Here is a 25,279-nt window from a genome sequence, read left to right on the forward strand (position 1 = left end):
TTTACTAGGCAGTCTCCAATATTCTTTCAATACTAAAATATTATGAATTTTAATGTCTACTAAATCGACTAAGCTGGAGATACTGACTGGCAATAAAAATTCTCCTCTCCTTTGAGGTGGTGTATTAGTGTAGCAGGATTATTGGTTGAGATACTTAATGTGTTGTACTCCTTTCTGTTGCTTTCAACAGATAACCAGGCCCTTTGTTAACCTTACCTTAGGAATTTGGGCAGGAATTGAGAAGCTTCCTAAGGATGACACTACTTCCTATCTCTTAGATAAAGCCTAAACTCTTTGATGAGATTATTTTAAAGGAGGGGCGAGAAGGGAATGTCTTTGAGGGCAAGAGGAGAGAAAGGGGGAAATTCTCCCAGACTGGAAAACAGACACAGTTGGTGGTTCTCAGAAGAGCAAGACTCTATACGTGATCTGTAGGGACGCTCCGAGCACCTGTGCAGCCAGGTACATTTAATCTCAGGCGTTCGGAATTCCAGTGTCTTACCTAGCACCAAACATCACGGTGGTGTCCTTGGACACTGGACATGTGAGCCCTGCCTACAGGACTCCTTTAAGTCTGGGAATGTTTCCTTGTTCTTAGGGCTTGAAAACTTTGGCAAAGCTGAGGGTGAATAGAAATACGAGCTCAGTTGGACTGGGGCTCAAGTAGGTTTTAAGTCACTTTTTAATATAATATTTTTTGCACATCGGCATTTGTGGAGTAGAGTTCATATCTACTTTACTAGCAGTAATACTTTAGTGAAGAGCCCGGCCGGTGTGGCTCAGCAGTTGAGTGTCGACCCAGGAACCAGGAAATCGCTGATTAGATTCCCAGTCAGGGCACATGCCCCGGCTGTGGGCTTGATCCCCAGTGTGGGGCAGGCAAGAGGCAGTTGATCGATGACTCTCTCTCATCATTGATTTTACTATCTCTCTCTCCCTCCCTCTTCCTCTCTAAAATGAATAAAAATATTTTTAAAAAATACTTTAGTGAAGATAAATTCTATTATCTCTGATTTCTGGAGCTTTATTTTTTCATGTGTTCAGTTCATTCTGTCTATAGCACCAAACATTTATTTGGAGTAATGAGGAGGGGTTAGAAGGGATGGTGGTGATGATGATATGTTTAAAGAGAGGTGGTTTCTTATTCAAATCACACCCTAAAGACAGCTATCTTCCTTATCCATCCATAGGTTCAACCCTAATGAAAACCATCAAATTAAATAAGATGTGCATACATTTTAAACTGTTTAAGGAGCCAACTTCTCACCTAACAGATCAATTACTGAAAACACCATTCAATCTAATTATCAGTGCCCGAAATACACAGCTCTAGTCTATTATCAGTCATTACAATATTCACAAATTCTGTATTTGCAAATTTACCTACTTCCTAAAATTTATTGGTCTTTCAGACATGCATGCAGTGATGAAAATCTGAGTTGCCTAATGCACACATTCATAGCTGAGGTTGAACAAAGTGACATTCTCGGTGTTTCAGCTTTTGTATTGAAAAAGTATCCTTTTTGTGGTCTCTTTAGTGCCACTTTTTCTCACTTTGTGCATTTGTTGGTGATTTTGCTGTTTAAAATGCCCCAACCTTAGTGCTGATGTACTGTCTCATACTCTACATGAAAGAAGGCTGTGATATGTGCTTAATGCCACTAAACTATACATCTAAAATTGTTAAAATGATAAATTTTATGTTATGTATATTTTACCACAATTTTTTAAAAGTCAGGCTGATGTCCCTGAAGGAGGAAATACATGTGTGAGATAACCTTCATTCAGGTGTGAGTTTGATGTTAATGAATCAACAGTATATTTTAAATGTGGCATTCTGAAACAGAAACATATTAAACAAGTTTATGTATCCAATGGGTTGATGAAAACGTGGTGACCAGAGACTTGTAGGAACCTAACCCTGTATTTCTCCTTGGAGCAATGGTGCAGTGTTTGCTAATGAAGTGTTTGTGGTAACTTTATAGAACAAAACTACCATGAATATTAAGAACTGACTGTAACTGGTTTAGATCAACTGCTCAGTGATCAATTTGCAAATGTTCAAATTGTCCAGAGAGACACAATTGTGAAAATAAATTTAATAATTCAACTTAAAGTAACATTTTATAATTTCTCATTTTTGGTACAATTCTGAAACTGCCTATGATTTAAAGGACCTAAAAAACCTAAACAATGACAGAACAAAACATGCTTGAAGGGGACAATATCTCAAAGATGGTCTAGCACCTCAACCTTCTGTAGAATTTTTCTCTGTTGCTTTGGGATGACTCAGGTACCGTGGCTCCTTTTCTTACTTCCTTGAGGTCTTTGTTCACCTGTCACCTTCTCTGTGAGGCCTTCCCTGACCAGCCTTCATATAGAGCAACTCCAACTTCCATCCCATTTACTCTGATTTAGTTTCTTCAATAGCTCTTATAAGCATCTGACACATTATAAATTTATTTATTGTTTCCTCCTCCAACCAGAATGTAATCACCTCCATAAGGGCAATTCTTTATACTTGGCACCTATGACAGTGCCTGGCACATAGCAGGCATTTGATAAGTATTTGCTAAATAAATTACTAAATTAAAAAGATAAATGAGTGAATTTGTATGAGCTCAGTGCATGGTAAAAACTAATCTTATCTGGCATTAGGTAACATGAGATTAAAGGTATAAATAAAATAACTGAGAAACTATATTTGCTTCTAGTGCTTTTATCTTTTAAAAATATATGTTTTTATTGATTTCAGAGAGGAAGGGAGAGGGAGAAAAAGACAGAAACATCAATGATGAGAGAGAATCACTGGTCAGCTGCCTCCTGCAAAACCCCAATTGGGGACTGAGCCCAAAACCCTGGCATGTGCCCTGACCAGAAATCGAACCGTGACCTCCTGGTTCATAGGTTGACGTTCAACCACTGAGCCACATGCATACATTTTGTGCTTTTAAAAAAAGGGCCCCCCCCCTCTCTCTCTCTCTATGGTAAGAAAATCCATATTTATGAAATAGAGAAAGCAGAAGATTTTTGTCAATATAAAAAAAAGGGTTTTCCTTTAAAAATGGTTTTATTTCAGGAATTCTTTAGAGAGCAAGTGTCCCTATTATATAGCAAGTATGATTTACAGAAAAAAAATATAAATTACACAGAAAAATTTAGGCTCATATCTGCTAATAGAGATAGTACTATTTTTGTGAACTCAAACTTCAGGTACATTGTCCAATGCATCTTTCCTATTTCCACCCCATGAAGGGTGCTACCTCCTCTACTCGCTATGTGAACTGGCATGTAAATTGGTTTCTTATCAAAGGCTTCAGCTATGATGGAAGTTTAATTTTATTTGAATGGGTATGTTTCAATATCATTGTGAAAAAATGATATCACTGCATAGTTTTGGCACATATACAAATACCAAATCAACCTATATAATAAACCATACAAGGCAGATTATCTTACTCTAATAAGTGATATGTATCCTTCCATAATCAGAATGCCTCAGAGACCACAAATTCCAAAAATATATACTATACCTGTGTGAATCCATCACAGTCAACAATGTGGAAAGTTCTGCCATAAACTGTAATGTTTATTCCTCGGTTTAGGTCTTTCCAATGATAATGGTCTCCTCGGTCATTCTTGGGTAAGCGCTGACGTTTGATCAGCTTGCCTTGAGGGATCCCAGAGTTTTCCACAAGGGGCTCCATGACTGACATGCTGTCATCTTCCAGGTAGTAGTAAATGTGCACCTGACGGATCCTATAGTGTTCGTCAGTGGACATAGAAACATCTTCTTGAAAATAGGCATCAAACTTCAGTACCTATAACACATAAGGGAAGAAAAAATGGTGTTGTATTAGTTTCTCATCCAGAAAATGTCAAGTACCCTCCTGTAAAGAGAAATCACTCAGAGGGATTTGAATATTCATCACTCCTATCTACTAAATCAAAGATTGCCAAATTATGGCCGATGAGTTAAATATACCCGCCACCTACTCTTGTATACAAACTAAGAATGTTTTTTTTACATATTTAGGTGATTAAAAATCAATAGAATAAAATGTCACAACACATAGAAATTATATGAAATTTAAATTTCAGTATTTACAAATAAATTACACAAATAATTAACATTTATTTGCTAATGGCTGCTTTCCCATTACAAGGGCAGAGTTGTGAGTAGTTGTGATCGAGAGACCATTTGTGCTGCTGCTATGGTCTGAATTGTGTGTCCCCTCTCCCAAATTTATATTGAAGCCCTAACCCTCGATGTGACTATATTTGGAGAGTCTTTACAAGTTAATTAAGCTTAAATGAGGTCCTAAGGGTGGGGACACTAATCCAATGGAAATAATGGCATTCTCCCCTGCCCCCCACTCTCAGCACATACCGAGGAAAAGCCATGTGAGGACAAAGCAAGAAGGCAGCTGCCTGCAAGTCAGGAAGAGAGCCCCCATCAGAAACCAAATCAGCAGGAAGCTTGATCTTGGTCTGCTAGTCCCCAGAACAATGAGAAAATAAAGTTCTATTATGTAAGCCACCTGTCTGTTATTTTATTATAGCAGCTCTAGCAAACCAAGACACTGCAAAACCCAAAATATTTTCTATGGGCCTATAACGAGTTTGCTGACTTCTGCTCTAAGTGCTCAAACTATGTGTAGACTATTTACTAATGTGTTCCTTGATAAGATGGCTTAAAGACCTTAACTGTACTAGCTGCACATCCATGGCAAAAACCTCTCTAAAAATTTTTGGAAAGAGTAAGAAATTTGGACAAGATTATGACATTTTATTTCAAAATGAAAATGAAGGCTCAAGTCCATTTCTTTAGAAGTGGAGCCCCTAACATATTCATACTAAAAACATTATTAGAAAGTTTGTATGAATAACTCAAATCATCAATCCACCACAGAATCCCCCACGGTTGGCATGTAAATTGTACTCAGAAATATGTACGATAGAGCAAACCTTTGGTCCTCTGGAGAAGACCAGTATTGGTGTGAGGTCAAATGGCATGTCTATTGTACATTTAAAAATACGTAAAAATATTATAAAAAGTCTATGTTGGCAGGCTTTGGGATGAATTTTATAAATATCTGTTATTCTGTTTCTTTTTTTTCAATATATTTTTATTAATTTCAGAGAGGAAGGCAGAGTGAAAGAGAGATAGAAACATCAATGAGAGAATCATTGATAGGCTGCTTCCTATACACCCACACTGGGGTTCAAGCCTGCAACCCAGGCATGTGCCCTGACCCAGAATCAAACCATGACCTCCTGGTTTATAAGTTGACACTTAATCACTGAGCCACGCTGGCTGGGCTATTCTGTTTCTATTTTTAATATTTCTTTTCAGGGAGACAAAGTATTAGAATGATGTTTTAGGTAAGAAAGTGTTAACCCAAACCTCTACTAGAATAAGAGCAACAAAACAAGGAGATCCTCCAGTAAAGACTCAAATGGCTCAATGAATAGAAAATACAGAACAATTTTATACATGAGTGCTGTAGCTAAAAAGGTATAGTCTCTATTGTGGAAGAACAAGATAAAAACAAAAGGGGACAGGCAACTTTACAGGAGAAACATGAACATAATGGAATGAAGGCCTTAAAATTCATAATAAAAAGATGAGATGGGTTAATGTAATAGAATGTTAAAAGGAAAAAATAATATGGTAAAAGCAACATATAAAAGTCACTTTACAGTAACATTTTAGGTCAACTGCAAAGAACTGGGGACATGATCAGTAATTCCTATATGAAATGGTCTTTATTTGAGCTGCAGATTAATAAATACACAAATGTTAGAGCCAGACATAGTCAGCTATTCAAACTTCCCTCATTTTACAAGGAAACTGAGACTCAGGGTGGTACCGTGGCTTGTCTGAGGCCACAGAAGGGGTTAGGGGCCTAGCTGGGACTTGAAGCTCAGTCTGTAAACTCACAGCCCAAAGTTCTCTCCATATACCTCACTACTTCTTAGATAACAGTGCTAGAGTGGTTCAGAAAAGGAGCTGTGTAGCTAACATGGTCAGAACAAGTTTAAGAGGAGGGGACAAGGGTGTGTTCTAGCAAAGGAAGGAAACCCAACAGCAGTATGCAGACCGTGATGGAGGAGAAGGTGCTCGGCCTGGCCATCAGGCTGAGAGCCCTCCAATAGTCCAGGTCTATAGCAATAAATGACCAGCGATGAAAAAACAAAGAGTTGATTTGGGTGGTGATGAGGAAGCAGAAGGATGGAAGCCAGGTGAGGTACTGAAAATACACAGAGCTAGGAATATAGTGATGATTCTCACAGAAATAGAGATATGAAGAAGATAATTTTGGTAGGACAGATGATGAGCTCAATTTCAAACTTGCTGAGTTTAAGTTGATATTGCAAGGGGCAATTTGGAATGCAGGACTGGGTCTGGAAAAGAAGTCAATATTAGAGGAAAATCAGGATGATTCAAACATTTTGACCCAAGCAAATGAAAGGACGGAATTGCTGTCATACTGATATTGAGAAGATTGCAGTGGAACAGATTTGGGGGATGAGGAGACAAATCGGGAGTTAAGTTCTGAACATGTTTAGTTTAAGGTGTCTATTAAACATTAAAAAGAGATGTCAAATAAGCAATTACAAATTATAGGCACAGAATATCATCATATAAAGGACATTTCAAGCTATGCATCTAGACCAAAAGAATAAGCAGACAGAAAAGTCCAAAGACTGAGCCCTATGGCATACCCATGTTCCTGCCGTCTGCTTTCTAAGATTGAAAGGGATGAAAATGCCTTTGGCAACAGGAACTTGGCCTCAGAATGGGAGGCAGGGAGGAAATACAAACACACTCTTTAAAGAATAAAATAAACTGAATTTCTTCTATTTAAAATAAAATTTTTTAAATGATATGCATTACTTATAAACAAATCTTCTAGCCCTAGCCAGTTTGGCTCAGTGGATAGAGCAGCCGTGGGCAAACTACGGCCCGCGGGCCGGATCCGGCCCGTTTGAAATGAAAACTAAAAAAAAAAGACCATACCCTTTTATGTAATGATGTTTACTTTGAATTTATATTAGTTCACACAAACACTCCATCCATGCTTTTGTTCCGGCCCTCCGGTCCAGTTTAAGAACCCATTGTGGCCCTCGAATCAAAAAGTTTGCCCACCCCTGGGATAGAGCATCGGCCTGTGGACTGAAGGGTCCCAGGTTCGATTCCAGTCAAGGGCACATGCCGTGGTTGTGGGCTCGATCCCCAGTAGGGGGTGTTTAGGAGGCAGCCAATCAATGATTCTCTCTCATCATTGATATTTCTATCTCTCCCTCTTCCTTCCTCTCTGAAATCAATAAAAATATATTAAAAATAAAATAAAAGGATAAAATCTCAATTAAAAACACACAAATCTTCTAGACTATGTCACATGATCATTACAATTGAATCCTAATTCTATGTGCATCTACAGTAGTGAACTATGACCACATAATCGTTTTGTAAAATCTAAACAATTCCTTCTGAAACAAAAAGAAAAATTAACTAAGGTAAAGCTCAGTTTTTGCTTTATATTCACTTTAGTACATTCAGATTGTATAGAGAAAAGAAGTAACTGGTTACATATACACGAATGACCTGGTGCATGGATTCGTTCACAATGAAAGGAAATTAATTAGAAGGTGGCCAGTGGGGTGGTACTGGGTGAGACTGGCCAGACACGCCCTGAAGCCAACCTCCCTCAGTCCCTCCCCAGCGTCTGCTGAGTGAGCAGGGTCCCTCCGGCAGGTGGGGTCCCTTGGCCTGACCTGTGGGAACCAGGCCAAAACCGGCTCTCTAATATCCCCCGAGTGGTCTCGGAGTGTGAGAGAGCCCTCTGCAAAGTTGCTGTCATACGAGGGTGTGGAACGCAAATGCAAGTGTACAGTAAACCAGATTCAGGACCGACAGTGCCCCAGCAACAACATAAACCACGGTTGAAGGTGGAATCCCGCGGCCCTGCAAGGAATCAAGCTCCCTCCTCTCTGGTTTTGGGGAGTGTCACCCGAGAACCACCGCTGCCAAGTCACTGCAGCTCAGCAGCTCCTGCGTTGAGTGTCTGCCCCCTGGTGGTCAGTGCATGTCATAGCGACTGGTCAGATGCCTTTTATATATAGAGATGGTATATTTGGTACTAATCGAAGAAATTGACTATTCAGTTAATTAGGGCACAAAATTTTCAAGTTCTGTGGTTATTTGGGAGTTTGTTTGCTGACATAAATGGTAAGTGGTAAAAATTTTATCTATTAAAACATCCCCTAGGAGTGTTTTTCGGTCTTTACGTTCAGCTCTGATCACTTAATATGGATCAGTTTGTGCAATAAACACTTGGATTTTCTCTGGCATATGACCTACACATATAGCTAAAACTACATGTTTTCAATATGTAATTCATGTTACACAGAGCCAAGTTAATATGTGAGGTCTCAGTAAAATAATACTCTAACTCCTAAAATATTTATTTGATTGTTAATCAAAAAAGTACTTATTGCCCTAGCTGGTTTGGCTCAGTGGATAGAGCACCGGCCTGCGGACTAAAGGGTCCCAGGTTCAATTCTGGTCAAGAGCACAGGCCCAGGTGCTCGATCCCTGGTCGGGGGCATGCAGGAGGCAGCCAATCAATGATTCTCCCTCATCACTGATGTTTCTATCTCTCTCCCCTCTCTGAAATCAATAAAAATATATGAAAAAATAAATAAAATCAATAAAAACATATTTTTTTAAACGTGGTACATTTACACCATGGAATACTATGCAGTTATAAAACAGAAGGATCTCTTACCCTTTGAGACAGCCTGGAGGGACCTGGACACATTGATGTTTTTCTCTCTCTCTGCCCCTCCCTCCTTCCCTCCCTCCCTCCTTCCTTCCACTCTCTAAAAATCAATGAGAAAAATATCCTCAGGTGAGGATTAACAACAACAAAAATTCATCTCATTTTTAAAACTAATGTTTATTGAGTATCAATCACAGGAAAGCTAGTCCAGGAGGGGGGAAACAGCACATGCAAAGGCCCTGTAATGGGGGAGGGAGGTATGCTACAGTTTCAACAGAATAAGGAAAACAAATCAATTGTGAATGAAACACAGTGGTTAGGAAAAGATAGGCCCAAAAGGAGGGTGGAAAACAGCAGGGAGGGCCAGACCCAGTAGGACTGTGAGGAACCTGTAGAGTTGGATCTTAGCCTACACACTGGGAAAGCCATGAGAATGTCTTAGGTCAGTACATGACAATCTGATACCTACTTTTTTTTTTTAGAATAAACACCTTTATTACATGAGCTAAGATTGGAGGGAAGAGGATTTATTTGCTTTTCCAGTCCTTTGATTTTCCTCAAATAGAACTCCAGCTCCTTGCCCTCGAGCATAGACTCTGCTCAGCCACACTGGCCTGGTCTTGAAGCGATGCATGAAAGAAGGTTGCCCTGCTGGAACTGCTCCTCGAGAATATGGCTGATTTTTGCATTCTTTTTCCTTTCATCATATTTCTTCTGAATTTTCTTTGATTGTTTTTTCTTCAAAATCTCTTCCTCTTCAGGAGTCAGCTTGGCCCCTTCTTGCAGCCCAGGGGCAGTGCGTAGTGGGACTCGTACCACTGTTGGTACGCTGTGCTGTCAATGAGCACAATGCAGTTCTTTACTAGGGTCTTGGTGGGGACCACCTTGTTGTTGGATGCATTGTAGACAACATCAATAATCCTTGTTTTGCGCATACAACACTCTGAGCCCCAGGAGAAGTTGCCCACGGGTACTTCTTGTTGCCTCCGGGCACTCGGACTGTGTGTATGCGGAGGGGTCCAATCTTAGTGTTGTTTCGGTTCTTGTGGTAGGGCTTTCTCTTGCCCCTGATCTTGCGGCACTGGCTGGAAAGAGAAAACGCAAAACTGATACCTACTTTTAAAAGATAAGCCTGCCTGCTAATTGGAAAATTAATTGTAAGTAGAGAGACGAAAATAAATGAGCAAAGTAGTTATACATTTTAGAGATGGAAATGATAGAGCTTGTGAGGGAAAAGAATCAAGGATGACTTTCAGGTTGGGGGACGAAAGCAGCTAGGTGGATAGCGGTAATATTTACTATACTGGTTAAAAGAGTCTGAAGGCATTTTCACAGAAAAATGACATAATGTGCTTTGGGTACTAAACCAAGCACTAGACATGCTACGAGCATAAAAAAAACAGGTGTGGGACTACTACAAAGGTTAACAGTCTGTTAACAGTTAACATATTGCTTGTTTGAACTATGACAGTGTAGAGGAAATGGAAGTGAGGTATACTTGAATTGGCAACTCACTGAAGGGGAAGAAAACCTGAAATGGCTTGGGTTTCACACTTTGATTACCTAGTGGAGCCATACAGAAAGAGCACATCTATAAGAAAAGGTAGTGGTCTGGGTGAAAGACATACAGAACCTGAGGTGCCCACAGCTCATCCAGGTGGAGATATCTTATGGCATTTTCAAAAAGGTCAGAATTGGAAGTATCAATAGTTGTCTACTTTGAGATGACAGTTGAAACCATAAAAGTGGGCAAAATCTCTCTGAGGAATCTATATATATAAAAGGCTAATATGCTAAGTGTCCATCTGGGTAATGACATCACGTAGCAATGCCTGGCTTCCTCTCCCTAGCGACGGCTAGCCTCCTTGCAGTTTCTTCAGCCCAGGAACACGACTTGCTTTATAGCCAGGTGCAAACATTTCACACTGTAACCAAATGTCTGTGAAGCGTTTTCCCGTGCCTCATCTCATTTGATCCTCACAGAAGTCCTGGAGTAGATAGATAGGAGACTCAGTGGAATCCTATTTTCTTTTCATTAGCCGGAAAATGGAAATTTAGAAAGTTTAGAAACTTGACCCGACTGAAAAGTACTAAGAAATTGTGGACCTTGGAAATGACTTCAGGTTTTCTCACTGCACAGAATATAGTCAAACACTGCTGCAGTTAAATATTTTACCCTTTGTTCTCCCTGCATTATCTACAATAATAATCTTTGTGTTGATATTTACTGCTGTGTTGCTGACAATTACCTGAAAGAGAAGTTGGGGTGCTTCACTGGGCTGGAAAAAGTTTAGCTAAATCAGAGAGCAGGTCTAATTAAGCAAGTTTATTCTGTATCTATAAAAGGCTAAGCTGTCTCACACATGCACAATACATATAAAGCTCTCGCTAGCGCCAATCGCAAGTGTGTGTTTTGATCTGTCATTGTCGGTCGTGAAATTGGTTGACACTTCTTTTATAGAGAAAGGGCGAGTAGTGATATTAAAATATTTCTTCTAATTAATTTCCTTTCAATGTGCATGAATTTGTGCACCGGGCCACTAGTATAAAATAATGAGAACAGACCCTTTACAATGCTTACAGTTAAAAATGAGAGGAGAAGGGGAGGCCAGAGTAGGAGCAGCCAGATGGAGAGAGAGGAAAACCAGAGGAGTGAAGATTCAGTGCAGCAAGAGAAAAGCAAAGTTTCAAGAAGGAAGAGAGGATCAACAATGGCAAATATTGCAAACAGGTCAAAGGGAATGCTGGCAAAAAAAAAAAAAAAATAGTTCTGGGCTTGAGGGCAGAGAGATGTCAAATTGTAAGTGATTTGACAGTCAAGTGAGAAAGTAAGTTGCTAAAGGGGTCACAAGGTAGAAATTTTTTTAAGGCAGCATACTTTGACCCTAGGTAAAAAAAATTACTAGCTGTTTGAAATGGAAGTAGTATGAAAGTTAAAGATAAGAGAGATGAAAGAAGAATAACATCAGGAACACAGAGTGGGATATGAGGGTGGGAAGTTGAACATAGGGGGTGACAATGAGAACTGTTATGGGAACAAAGAAAAAAGATGAGGGTGTTCACAGCACATGTCCTGGTCATTATCACCTGCGTAAGGAACAAAGTTATACTCTAAAGATAAGGGACAGTACAAAGTCTGTCCAAAATATGGACAAATATGTTTGCTATTAATTTGACTATGGGTATTTCTAAAAAAAAATTAAACATATTTAATTCAGAAAAACTATAAATTCCTCTTCTAAAAAAAAAAAAATCTTAGTTTCAAAACCATGGGTTTAACTACTCTCTACCTTATTATCTATGGTAAGGATTATTTATCTAGAAATTTTGATGATCCAAGTAAAATGAATAGGAAATTTAAAATATAAGTATACTTCTTCATGCCTACTATCTTTTAAAAATGAATTATTAATACTATTTTAAAAGCATAAATTAAGTAATGACAATAAGCATAAAATAACATAGAAGAACAAAAACATAAAGAAGCCTATTTTCTATTAAGGCACAATTTCCCCCTCTCTGCATTTCAATAATACTTTCCATGACATATATAACTTTATCACTTTCTAGTTTATCATAGTTATTTGCTATTCTTTTCAATAAAAATTGAACCTACCAGGATTTATATCTTGATAAATTATTAAATACCTATCTCACTCCTCTCTTGTATTTTCACCCCTCTCCCTTATCTACTGATTTTGCAGTGCCTGTCACAGCTGTGAATCAAGAAGAGAAACAAGAAACAAGTAAAGAAATAGCCATATGTATAACTGATACCAGTTAGTGGATATTAGGTTTATTATGAATGAATATGTGAATTTTTCCTATCAAATGTGATAATTGAGATGGGGAAATGGGGGTTATATTGATTCTGGCTGATACATTAAAAATTGTGTAAATTCATTGATTATTAATGTAAATAGCACAGTTCTACCACCAGACTAAATTTTATCCAGAATTCCTTTAATATTTTAAAAAATGTTTTTGTTGATTACTTTAGAGAGAGAGGAAAGGAGAGGGCGAGAGAAACACTGATGTGAGAGAAAAACTTCAATCGGTTGCTCCTGCATGCACCCCAACCTGGATATGTACCCTGACCAGAAATCGAACTGGTGACCCTTCGATGTATGGGATATGCTCAATCAGCCACAACAACCAGACTATTTATATCTTCCATAGGTACTCAATAAATGTTGTCTAGCTGGTTGAAAATAGTATAGCCATTGAACAAAAATAACATTAAAGGATCAAAAAATACATTAGGAGTAAATTAGGAAAGGTAACTTATAAAAACTGGTCAGTAATTCTCAGTCCCAGTTATACATAAAAATCACTGGAAATCTGAATCATTGAGGATTGGGGAAGCATCTAAGTTTCTTAAAAGTCCCATCAGTGCCCTGGCTGTGGCTCAATTGGTTGGAGTTTCGTTCTGCATACCAAAAAGGGCAGGTTAGATTCCCAGTCAGGGCACATACCTAGGTTGTGGGTCTGATCCCTAGTTGGGGTGCATATGGGAGACAACCAATCGGTTTCTCTCTCACATCGATGTTTCTCTCTCCACCCCAATCCCCCTCACCCTGTTTCTAAAAACAAAAAGCATATCCTCAGGTTGAGATTTAAAAAAAAAAGTCCCATCAGTCATTCCACTGCATGGCCATAGTTAGGACCACCTGGCCTTAGTGAAAAGAGGAGACTCACTGACAAGGAAAACCAAAGATGACGTGGAAATGTCAACAGATGGAAATAAGGTAACTCCAGTACAAAAGCATAAGAGTAAATGAGACACAAACACAATGTTATACCACCCTTGAGTTACGCCATGCCAAGCCAGAAGTGTTCCCTAAAAGACAGAAACTTAGGAAGACAGCCCAGAGAAAACTGACAACAGATGGAGTTGTACTCATGATGACATCTTGCATTTCATGGAGGTTAAGGATTTGTCATCATTACAAAATATAAAACTTTAAAAAGTAGGAAACACAGAACAGGTAAACATAGAGCAATATGAACTCAGAATTCAGAATTCACCCAACTTTCCCTTAACTGTATTTGGAAAATATTTCAGTGAAGTCTATGGGGAATTATTTTCTGTAATCAGCTTCCTGACTAAAAAAAGGCCCTTTCAATCCTAAGTTCAGCTGTCTATGACTAAGGGTTGAGGCATTTGAATAATTTTCCCTTCAGAGTACTCTGGAAAACCTGTGGTTTATTGTTGACTTTTCTGCAAAGAGTTGGCTCTCAGAAATTTGAATTCAAGGGGTACCCTAAAATCCCATATGGTACCTTTTTGTCAAAAGCCACATGCGCAGGAATAAATTCCGGAGGTGCAGCCGGCTTAGGTTCACCATAAGTTAGAAGTGGTGCTTTATTGGCCAACTCATCCAGGTCAGCCTGGGACAGCTGGTTGACCTGGAGCCGGTCCCCGCCTATTCCAACCGTTGGACGACGAGCCATTGCATAGCCATGCGTGTAGCTCAGTGTCTGGCTTCTATGGAAGTCCGTTTTCTGAAGAAGAAAAGAAGTGCATCATTAATAAAATTGGTTAGGTAAAAGGGCTCACTTTCAAACGTATCATAACTTAAACTTTTGCTTATGAACAACACAAACCTTCTATCAAAAAGTATACCTATAGCCCTAGCTTGTTTGGCTCAGTGGATAGAACATCAGCCTGTGGACTGAAGGGTCCCAGGTTCAATTCTGGTCAAGGGCACATGCCCAGGTTGCTGGCTTGATCCCCAGGGTGGGGAGTGCAGAAGGCAGCCAATCAATGATTCTCTCTCCTCACTGATGTTTCTATCTCTCTCCTTGTCTGAAATCAATAAAAAATGTTTTATTTTTTTAAAAACAGTATGCCTACATTTTCAGTTTCTGATATTTTTGGCCAGGAGCAAGGAGGGCAGCAGCATCCTGAGTTTAAAACATAAATCCATGCTCTGGAACACCCAATTCATTACCAGCTCACTTCTCACGAGAAACCAAAATATTAATTTCAGTTTCTCAAAATACTACTTTTTCACTGGACTTCCCATGTTTTTTGTCTTATCTAGTGGTCACAGACTATGGAACGTAAAAGAGCTGGTTCTGCGAAATCAATTTTTGCTTGAAAAGAAAGACCTTTCTTGTTACAATGACACTGATACATTCACACAACTCTTTGGAAAGAAAGTAGATATTATATATTTAAAATCTTGAACTCAATAATTCCACCTCAATCCTTTATTTTAAGGATATAATCTAAAATTATCAGAAATAGTAATATGCCTAAAGTTGACCATTATAACTTTAATTACAATAATAAAAACGCTGGAAACAATCGAAAATCATACATATGAGTAAATGACGGAAAACTCAGTGGACTACTGTTATGCAGTCATTAAAATACTAGTTTTAAAGACTATGTAGCAATCCAGGAGAAATGTCTGATTTAATAAGCCCCCAAAAGCAGCCTATGAAAGTATATGTACTACAATTACAAGCATGCAAACACGTACCTGAAAAGAGACTAGATTTGGTGAATGCTCTGTTTGTATTAAACATTTCTGAATGATGTCAATTTTTCCCCCCCAATGAACTCATTTTTATTGGGGATTTGGAAAAAAATATTAAATAAAAAATAAAGAAGTGTAAAGGAAATGAATGTGAAGATAGAGGGGCCAAAATGGTGACACAGGAGGCCCTAGTGTCCTCATGCCCTCACAAAGATCAATGGTTAGTCAGCTATCTATAAACAACACAGTGGAACAAAAAAATCTGACAGTAATCTCACAAAAAGAGAAGGAAGGTAACTTCATTTTGCCAGTATCATCCCATCCCCCAGCATCAAGAGGGAGCTACCGATCTAGAAAGATTTCCCCTCTCCAGGAAAAAAAGAGAGGGTGACAACCAGTTTCAGCCAGAGCAGCTAAGCTGAAGTGTATAAAGCCGGCTAGGAACAAGGAAGAAAAACAGGGGCTGCTGGCAGCAGCCACTGAGTGGGAGTGACTGCGCTTCACAGAGAACTGCTCAGTGGAAAAACCCAGCCGATTTTGCCACTCACCTGAAGCCAATAGCAAGTATAGCTGTAGCCACTGTGTACTTCCTGCAGACTTCACCCCACAGGTATTCATGTCTGCTGACACCAGCCACCTGAGTCCCTCCACTCTCCCTCTCTTTCCCATGTCCCGACCAGCGGTAGCAAGCTCAGGTCTCTGCAGCTGCTCAAGCATAAGATCCCCACCCTTGCCCCGATGACCCCCTCTGCTGTGCATGAGCTTGGAGCTAGCCCCTTCAGCTGTGCATCTGCCATGTAACTGGCCTTACCTCATCACAGGCCTCCCCTGTCATGTGCATGCCCAGGAGTGAGTGTGCACCTGAAGAGTGTGTGCAGCCACAGAGAGCATGCCGGAAACCAGGGCCTCTGTAGCAGCCAGTGAGGCCACAGTTGGCCCCAGACCTGCTGCTGCTCTGGCCTCCTCCACTATCATGTGTCTGCAAACAGCCCCTGCCACTACACTGCCACCTGCATTTGGCCCCCTGTAACTGACTATGTGCACACCACTGGTTCTGGGTCTCCGATGCTGCCTGCGTTGGTCCTGAGCAGCTGGACCTGGAGGTGCCATGGAAGACCCCGACAGCCTTTGCAGCCACTGCAGAACACTTACAGTGCTTGCCAAGAACCACACAGTTGTCAATGCGGTACACACCAGTGGCCTGAGCTGAAGAGACATCATGCCCACCCACAACCCTGCCAGACCTAGTACTGCTACACAGAACACTTGGTGCCCTGCAGCACTGGACCCAGGATCGCAGCACACTTCCACCAGCAGTGAAACTATTCCCTTCCCAAAGCCAGTCCATAAAGTTTGGCAGAGGAGACTGCTTTTTCAAATGTGAAGGCACCTGTGCAAGATGGCAGGGATCATGAAAAATGACTCCACCAAAGGAATACAGTAAACCTATAACTGCCCCCCTAAAAATGAAGAAGCAGAAATAACCTTATAAAAAAAACCACCTCAAAATAGTAAAACTTCGACATAACAAACTATTTTGGACAAGGAGGTGTCCGTTAAAGCCGCAAGTCCACTATATAATAAAGTAGGGTTTCCAAATGCATATGTTAAAAAACTGACAAATTAGTTTACCGTTTTTACTTATGTAGACACATCTGTGTAATTAAAATTATGTATGAAAAGTTTAATTTCACAGAAAAGCTTTCTATATGTATAACGGTAATTTTAAATTTATACTAGAGGCCCAGTGCATTAAAATTCATGCACTGGAGGGGGGTTCCTCAGCCCAACCTGCCCGCCCTCACAGTCCGGGAGCCCTTAGGGGTGGGAACCCACACCTCTGCTGCTGCCACTGCCGGCAACGCAAGCCTCGGCCAGCCCTGGTTACCTGAGCCTCGGGCGGTCCTGGGCGGCTGGGGGGCTGAGGAGACTGGGGGACTCCGGAGGCAGGCGCACTGGTGGGGCTGAGGGGACTGGGTGCCGCCATCTTGTGGCTGTGGGCACCGCCTCTTTGAGGCTGTGGCAGCAATTAGCATATTCCCTCCTTATTGGCTGTGGGTGCCGCCATCTTTGAGGGTGTGGCAGTAAATTAGCATATTCCCTCCTTATTGACTGTGGGCACTGCCATCTTTGCAACAGTGTGAGGGTCAATTAGCATATTCCCTCTTTATTAGGTAGGTCTAGTAAATGCGTGCATTCACCCGGTCACTGCGAGTAAACAAATGCACACGGTGGGGGTATGGCTTAGAGTCCTGGGAACATAGGCCAGCATGAGTTAAAACTTCTACAGAAAGTCATGCCATGAAACAACAGAGCCAATCACAGTGCAATGTGGTGTGATCATGTGCTAATCATTCCCTGAACATTGTTTCCAAGCAGTGACTCTTGGATTTAAATATGTAGACTATAGTTGTAGATATGCAATATTTATGTTGACAAAATTACTAGTGTTTTTTCCAACATATGGCCTAGTCACTAAAATTTGTTAAAAATAACAGCGAATTAATTACATAAAAATAACCTGTTAATTTAATTATAAGCAAATCTTGGTTAAAAGCCTTTTTAAATTAATACTAATTTTCACATATGACATACGGACTGGAAATTTTGTTCCTTAAATCCATAGTTCATTAAATTGAGGGTTTACTGTAATTATCTTAAAGATGTTCAGAAAGCTACAAGAGAACACAGATAAATGACTTAACAATATCAGGAAAATAATATAAGAACAAAATGAGAAATTCAACAAAGAGATAGAAAATATTAAAAAGAACCAAACAAATTTTGGAGCTGAAGAATAAAATGATTGAACTGAAGAATGCAAAAGTAGCTTTAACAGAAGACTTGAACAAGTAAAAGAAAGAATTTGTGAGTTAGAAGACAAATCAATTGAAATTTCCAATCCGTGGAACAATAAAAAAAAGAATGACAATGAATGAAGCCTATGGGACTTACAGGACATTAATAAGAGAAATAATGTATGCATATTGGGAGTCCCAGAAGGAGTAGATAAGGAGAAAGAGGTAGAATGCTTATTTAAAGAAATAATGGCTGAGAACCCCCCAAACCTGAAGAGAGGGAGGGATATCCAAGTTCATGAAGCGAATCCATCACCCCAAAATTTCAAGCCAAAATAATCTTCTCCAAGATACATGACAATAAAACTATCTACATCAAAGACAAAGAAATAATTTTTAAAAACAGTAAAGAAAAAAAATCTCTCCTACAAGGGAACCTCCATAACCCTATCACACTATCCTTGCAGGCCAGGAGAGAATGAGATGATATATCCAAAGTGCTAAAAGAGAGCAACTGCCAACCAAGAATATTTTACCCAAAAAAGTTGTGCTTCAGAAATAAAGGTGAGATAAAACTTTATCACCACTAAACCTAACTGAAGAGAAATACTGCAAGAAGTTCATCAAGCTGAAATAAAAAGGCATTAATTTGTAAAATGAAAACATATAACACACAGGTAAAGGTAAGCATATAGTCAGATTCAGAATACCCTAATACTGTAATCCGGTGATGTGTTAACACGTAACTTTAGTATAAAAGTTAAAGGACAAAAGTATTAAAAACAGCTATAGCTTCAACAATCTTTTAATGGATACAGAATATAAAAAATTTAAATGTTGACATCAAAAACATAAAGGGAGGAAAGCAAAAAGGTAGAGTTTTTATATGTGATAAAAGGTAAATTGTTATTACTGTAAAAAAATATATATATAAATATGCTTTATGTAAACCTCATGGTAACCACAAAGCAAAAAACTACAGGGGATTCACAAAAGTCAAAGAGAAGGGAATCAAAGCATACCACTATGGAAAATCATCAATTCAAAAAAAAAGCAGCAGGGACGAAGAAATGAACAAAGGAACTAAAAAACAGCCAGAAAAACAAAAAACAGTACTAGTGCCCAGTGTTGCTCAGTGGTTAAGAGTGTTGGCCAGCACACCATCGGGTTGTGAGTTCGATTCCCAGTCAAGGACATGTACCTGGGTTGCAGGTACAATCCCTGGCACCGGGCACATGCAAGAAGGCAACCAATAGATGTGTCGTTTTTCTCACATCCATGTCTCCCCCCCCCCCCCGCCCCCCAATGAAAAAAATATTCTCAGGTGAAGATTAACAACAACAACAAAAGATGGTATGAGTAACTCCTTATCTATCAGTAATTACACCAAATGTAAATGAATTGATATCTTCAATCAAAAGGCAAGCTGGATGATCAGGGGGAAAAAAACCTAACTATATGCTGCCTATAAGAGACTCATTCCAGCTTTAAGGCCACACATAGGCTGAAAATGAAGGGATGGGAAAAGATATTCCATGCAGATGAAATGAAAAGAAAGCAGGGGTAGTATACTTATATCAAACAAAATAGACTTTAAGCCAGTGGTTCTCAACCTTCTGGCCCTTTAAATACAGTTCCTCATGTTGTGACCCAACCATAAAATTGTTTTCGTTGCTACTTCATAACTGTAATGTTGCTACTGTTATGAATCGTCATGTAAATATCTGATATGCAGGATGGTCTTAGGCGACCCCTGTGAAAGGGTCGTTCGACCGCCAAAGGGCTCGCGACCCACAGTTGAGAACCGCTGCTTTAAGCCAAAAATGGCAATGAGCGACAAAGATGGTCATTATATAATAAGCAGGTCAATTTATCAAGAAGATATAACAACTGTAAATATTTATGTACCCAACATCAGAGCACCTCAATATATTAAAGTAATACTAAGAGATCTGAAGGGAGAAATATACCCTTCCAAAAAAAAAACCCCAAAACAACAAAAAACAGTAATAGTAGGGAATTTCAATACTGCACTTTCAACAATGAATAAATCAGTCAGATAGAAAATCAACAAGGAAACACTGGACTTGAACTATACTTAAATCAAATGAACTTAACAGACATATGTAGAAAAATCCATCCAACAATAGCAGAATACACAATCTTCTCAAGTACATATAGAACACTCTTCAGTATAGATCAGGGGTGGGCAAACTTTTTGACTCGAGGGCCACAATGGGTTCTTAAACTGGACCGGAGGGCCGGAACAAAAGCATGGATGGAGTGTTTGTGTGAACTAATATAAATTCAAAGTAAACATCATTACATAAAAGGGTACGGTCTTTTTTTTGTTTTGTTTTATTCATTTGCCCACAGCTGGTATAGATCATATGATAGGTCACAAAACAAGTCTCAGCAGATTGAAATCATACCAAGTATCTTTTCTAACTACAATGATATGAAATACCAGAAAGCAAGCTGGAAAATTCACAAAGAAATCAAAGGGAAATAAAAAACTACCTTGAAACAAACAAAAACAGAAGCATAACTATGAAATCCATTTAGATGCTGCAAACACAGTTCTACGAGGGAATTTTTGTAGCAATAAATAAATGTATGCATTAAGAGAGAAGAAAAATCTATATTTATGGTGTCTGAAAGATACTTAGACTTATCAGGGTAATTACTTAGTAAAGTATGAAAATGTCTAATCACTATGTTGTACATCTGAAACTAATATAATATTGCATGCCAACTGTAATTGAAAAATAACTTCTTAAAAAGGAACAAAAAAATCTCAAATAAACCACCTCACTTTATACCTCAAGAAACCAGAAAAAGAACTAAGCAAAAAGTTTGTAAAAGGAAGGAAATAACAAAGATCAGAGCAGAAATAAATGAAATAGAAAAATGATAGAAAGGATCAACAAAACTAAGAGCTGGTTTTCTGAAAAGATAAACAAAACTGATCAACCTTTAGGTAAACTAAGAAAAAAAGAGGATTCAAATAAATATAAACAGAAATGGAATGAGACATACTGATAACACAGAAATACAAGGACCATGAGAGACTACTATTAACAGTTATATACCAACAAGCTAGATAACTGAAAATAAATGAATAAATTCCTAGAAGCATACAAGCTACCAACACTGAACCATGAAGAAATAGAAAATCTGAACAGAACAATCTATAATAAGAGGGTAATATGCTAATTAGACTAGACGTCTTCCAGGCGTCATTCTGGTTGTCCTTCCTGAGAAAGCCGGGGCTCAAGGGAAGCAGCCCAGGTCCCAGGTGCCTGCAGGTGGCCCCAGGGAACCCAGCCTGGTCCCAGGTGCCTGTGGGTGGCCTGAGGAAAGACAGCCTGGGTCCCAGATGCCTGCCAGCGGCCCGAGGGAAGCCAGCCTGGGTCCAGGGTGCCTGCTAGTGGCCTGAGGAGGGAACCCCGGGTCCTGGGTGCTGAAGGGAAGCCGGTGTGGCAGCCCAGGGAAGGAAGGCCTAATCTTGCACAAAATTCGTGCATCAGGCCTCTAGTCTATAATAATAAAAGCGTAATATGTTAATGAGACCGGACATCATTCCGGACGTCCTTCTGGACAAAGTTGGGCCAACCTATACATTCAATGCAATCTCTATCAAAACTCCAATAGCAACCTATATATTCAATGCAATCTCTATCAAAACTCCAATAGCAACCTATATATTCAATGCAATCTCTATCAAAATTCCAATAGCAGAAAAAATCCTAAAATTTGTATGGCACCACAAAAGACCCCTATTAGCCAAAGTAACGCTGAGAAAGAACAACAACGCTGGAGGCATTACACTTCCTGATTTCAAATTACAGTGACCATTGAACAACACAAGTTTGAAATGTGCAGATCCACTTATACGTGAATTTTTTTTTCAATAGACCCTTGCAGTTCAAACTGGTGTTGTTCGAGGGTCAGTTCTGTGGTTAGAAAGCCATATATACAGAGGGCCAACTCTAGTTATATGCAAATTTTCCACTGTGCAGGACGTGTGTGCCCTTAACCCCTGAGTTGTTCAAGGGTCAATTATAGTTTGTATATTACAAAGCCATAGTAATTAAAACATGGTGGTAATCATTTTGCAAAATATGTGTAGCAAATCAACCAGTTGTACACTTTAAATTTACACAATGATATATATCAATTATATCTCGATAAAGTTGAAAAGAAAATAGAAAGAAAATTTATAGGCTAATTTGATGGAATATTTTTCCTTTTTCTGTTCTTTGTAATGGTATGTTACTTTCCAAGTCATATGTGTATGTATATGTGTGTATATACTTGTATATATACACACACAAAAATACATATATACACATACATAAAATTTAGGATAAATCATAAAATATCTTTAAGAAAATGGCTTACTTACCTACCTCCTAATTTGTCTGCAGCCCAACTTACCATCTTTCAATATCTGTGCTAACATAAAAGGTACAATAAACTACTTTTGCTAAAAGAGTTATGGATTGTGAATTTTTTTAAGGTCAGACATTCAGAGTCACAAGTCAGCTGACAAGCGCTGCTCCAGATGCATAACACAAATGACACAGAACAAAATGGGCTGAGTTGACATCTTATGTAGGTAATTTGTGTAACTTCCAGCTCCTCCTCTTCCACCTCTAAGGACCGACGCAAATCAGCTGCTTCATTTGCTTTCCCCATTTTACACACACATCGCTAACATCCCTCAACATCTGACCTTTATTAGTGGATCCTCACAGGCATCCCAAGCAAGGAAAACGAAGGCCTCCCCTCATCCTGCTTAGTCATTATGGTTTTGAATGCTGTGAGAGATATACATATGTAGTCCTTCAATGCTGAAGACAGTAACCATGCTTTTCAAATTCCAAATAAGGCAAATGAGTTGATATTTGCCTAAGGTATTTAAAATATGAAATATGTCCAATGCACAGTTCATCTTATATATAGTACAGCAATATGTTCTTAGAGCCTGGCACCTCCAGTCCACACCTCTGTTATCAACCCCCCATATCAATTCAGCCCTGCCTTGCAGGGAACCCACACTCCCAACACCAAATGCCTAGGCTGCTCCTGCACATGGGCAGGAATGTGCCTACAATGCAGAGAAAAATCTGTGATGCTGTGTCAATGCAGGAATAATTTGAAGAAGAGATTCAGAATCCAAATTCCCTCATCAAACTTTCAATTCATCCCCTCCACCCCCAAAATAAATTGACTATGTATTTTATCTTACCTTTTTGACCATGGAGAGGAACTTACAGCTTAAATTAATCAACTATATAAAAAAAATTATTATTATCCCACCTATGATAATCAGCCTACTGAATCTAAATATTGATCTGCCAACATATATTTCAGTAACCCTACTAGAATTAAAACTCTAAATAATTTTGTCAAGGGCTAAACTATGTGAGGAGAAAACAAAACACTTTCTTCTCTCTTCAATTTATGCAACTAAATACATTTAAGTCTTTTATTAAAATGTTAGAGCAAAATAATAGGGATAGGGGTAGAAAAAAATTAATCAATTATAGTGGCCTTGAAGGAACTGGAATGGAATTGTGTTCTGCAAAGCAGGGAAGGGTGGTTTGGGAGGAAAATAGTCCTGTGTTGAAAGTCTAACTTTTGGGGAAACAATTGAGAAAAAAAAGATAATACAGGAATGGGGAGAAGGTGGGAGCATATTATTGGAAAGGCAGAAGGGCTGGACAGAAAAGGGAAGGAGCTGCGTAGAAGCGTAAATGAGAAGCCTGCCGACTGTGGGAAAGAACCTGGCAGAAAGAAGAGGATGCGTGGAAATGACACATAAGACTGAAAGCGGAGCTGCGAGTGAGGAGATGACTGGGTCCAGGATCCAGGAGGTGGAGGAGGCAGGAGGATGGGCTGGGGAGAGAGGGTGGGGTGGGGCTCTGGGATGAGGATGGCGGCGTAGGGATGCTGAGTGGGAGAAGGGGCCGAGGCTAGTGCGGAGGTGGAAGCGGTTAGGGATGGAGCTGCGCAGAGCGGGGTACAGTGTGGGAGAATGAGAGGGGTACAGTGTGGGAGAATGAGCGGGGCCCAGACAGAGGGCTTGGGGTGAGGTGGAGAGGCGGGTCTAGAGGGAGGAGAAGCAGAGGCTAGAGCAGCAAGGAAGACCCTGGCTACGCTAACGGACTGAGCGAAGGAGGCCAACTGGTGGAGTGGAAAAATCAGAAAGGGATGGAGCAGAGGATAACGAATGTGAGAGCGAGGGTGAGGCTGCGTGTGGGGAGGGGGGGAATGACGGGGGGAGGGGGATGGACGACAGAATCGTGGTGGGTAAGACAGAACAGGGTCGGGGCAGAGGCCGGGTCTGAAGGGCACAGAGAACAGTCGGGTGGAGGAGGAAGGAGGTGCACTAAACGGCAAGCCCTGCAAAGCCGGGGGGGGGGGGGGGGCCGGTAGCCATAGGTGGGGGTTGGGCGGCTAAGTCCTCACCGTGGGGTCCGCACAGGATGTGCCCGGCAGAAGGGGCAGACCAGGCTCGGGGTTGGACATCATCGCATCCGCCACGCCGCCGCCGCCGCCTTGGAAAGGTTTTGTGGTCCCCGGTTGCCCGGGCGACGTGCCGCGTTCGCAGGTCCCTCTGCGTTCCATGGCGCTGCCACCCAGCCCGAGCACCGGCGAGTGAAGGGCAGGGCCGCGGGCGCCGAGCAACGGGTCTGCGCGTGATCCGAAGGCGGGACTCAGCGGTCTCGCGGTAAGACGACCCCAATGAGCGGGGCGTGGTTAGTGGGCGTCGCGGAACTGGCCCCGCCCCCTGGGCTCCCCGGCCGGGAGATGGCGACGGGGGCGGGGTGGGGAGCGGGAGGCGGGAGAGGCGGCAGCGGGAGGAGGCGGTTGAGGGGAGACTGCAGTTCTCGCGGGGAAGTCCGGCGGCCGGAGTGGGCGTTGCAGGAGTTGAAGTAGAAGGGAAGGCCCTTCCTTCCCGCCTCCCCGGGCGTCCCCGCGCCCCGGCGTCCTGAGCGCAAGCGCTCTTTCCGCCCAGCGCTGGGAAAAGGGCGCTGGTCCCGCTGGAGTGTGAGTGGACAGAATAGTCCCAGAGATGTACATTACACAGCGTATATCCAATAAGTGCATGTGGCCAGGTGGGACCACTCTGTAAAGTACATGATTGTCTATGTATGCTGTAACATCTGAAACGGATACAGAATAATATTGAATG

General features: G+C 40.6%; 1 protein-coding gene and 1 pseudogene across 1 annotated transcript in view; both read right to left on the minus strand.

Moving 5' to 3' along the window:
- Positions 1-24,811, minus strand: part of EFHC1 (EF-hand domain containing 1) — a 59,840-nt gene extending 35,029 nt beyond the window's left edge. The window contains exons 1-3 of the mRNA XM_059701427.1: positions 24,553-24,811; positions 14,073-14,294; positions 3,534-3,821 (exon numbers count right to left, since the gene is read on the minus strand). Of these exons, the coding sequence (XP_059557410.1) occupies positions 3,534-3,821; positions 14,073-14,294; positions 24,553-24,711 (669 nt within the window). The 5' untranslated portion in view covers positions 24,712-24,811. The remainder of the gene's footprint in view (positions 1-3,533; positions 3,822-14,072; positions 14,295-24,552) is intronic.
- Positions 8,948-13,610, minus strand: LOC132236619 (small ribosomal subunit protein eS8-like; annotated as a pseudogene).
- Positions 24,812-25,279: the final 468 nt, after the last annotated feature.

The sequence above is a fragment of the Myotis daubentonii genome, chromosome 6, assembly GCF_963259705.1.
Source record: "Myotis daubentonii chromosome 6, mMyoDau2.1, whole genome shotgun sequence".
Taxonomy (NCBI): Eukaryota; Metazoa; Chordata; class Mammalia; order Chiroptera; family Vespertilionidae; genus Myotis; species Myotis daubentonii.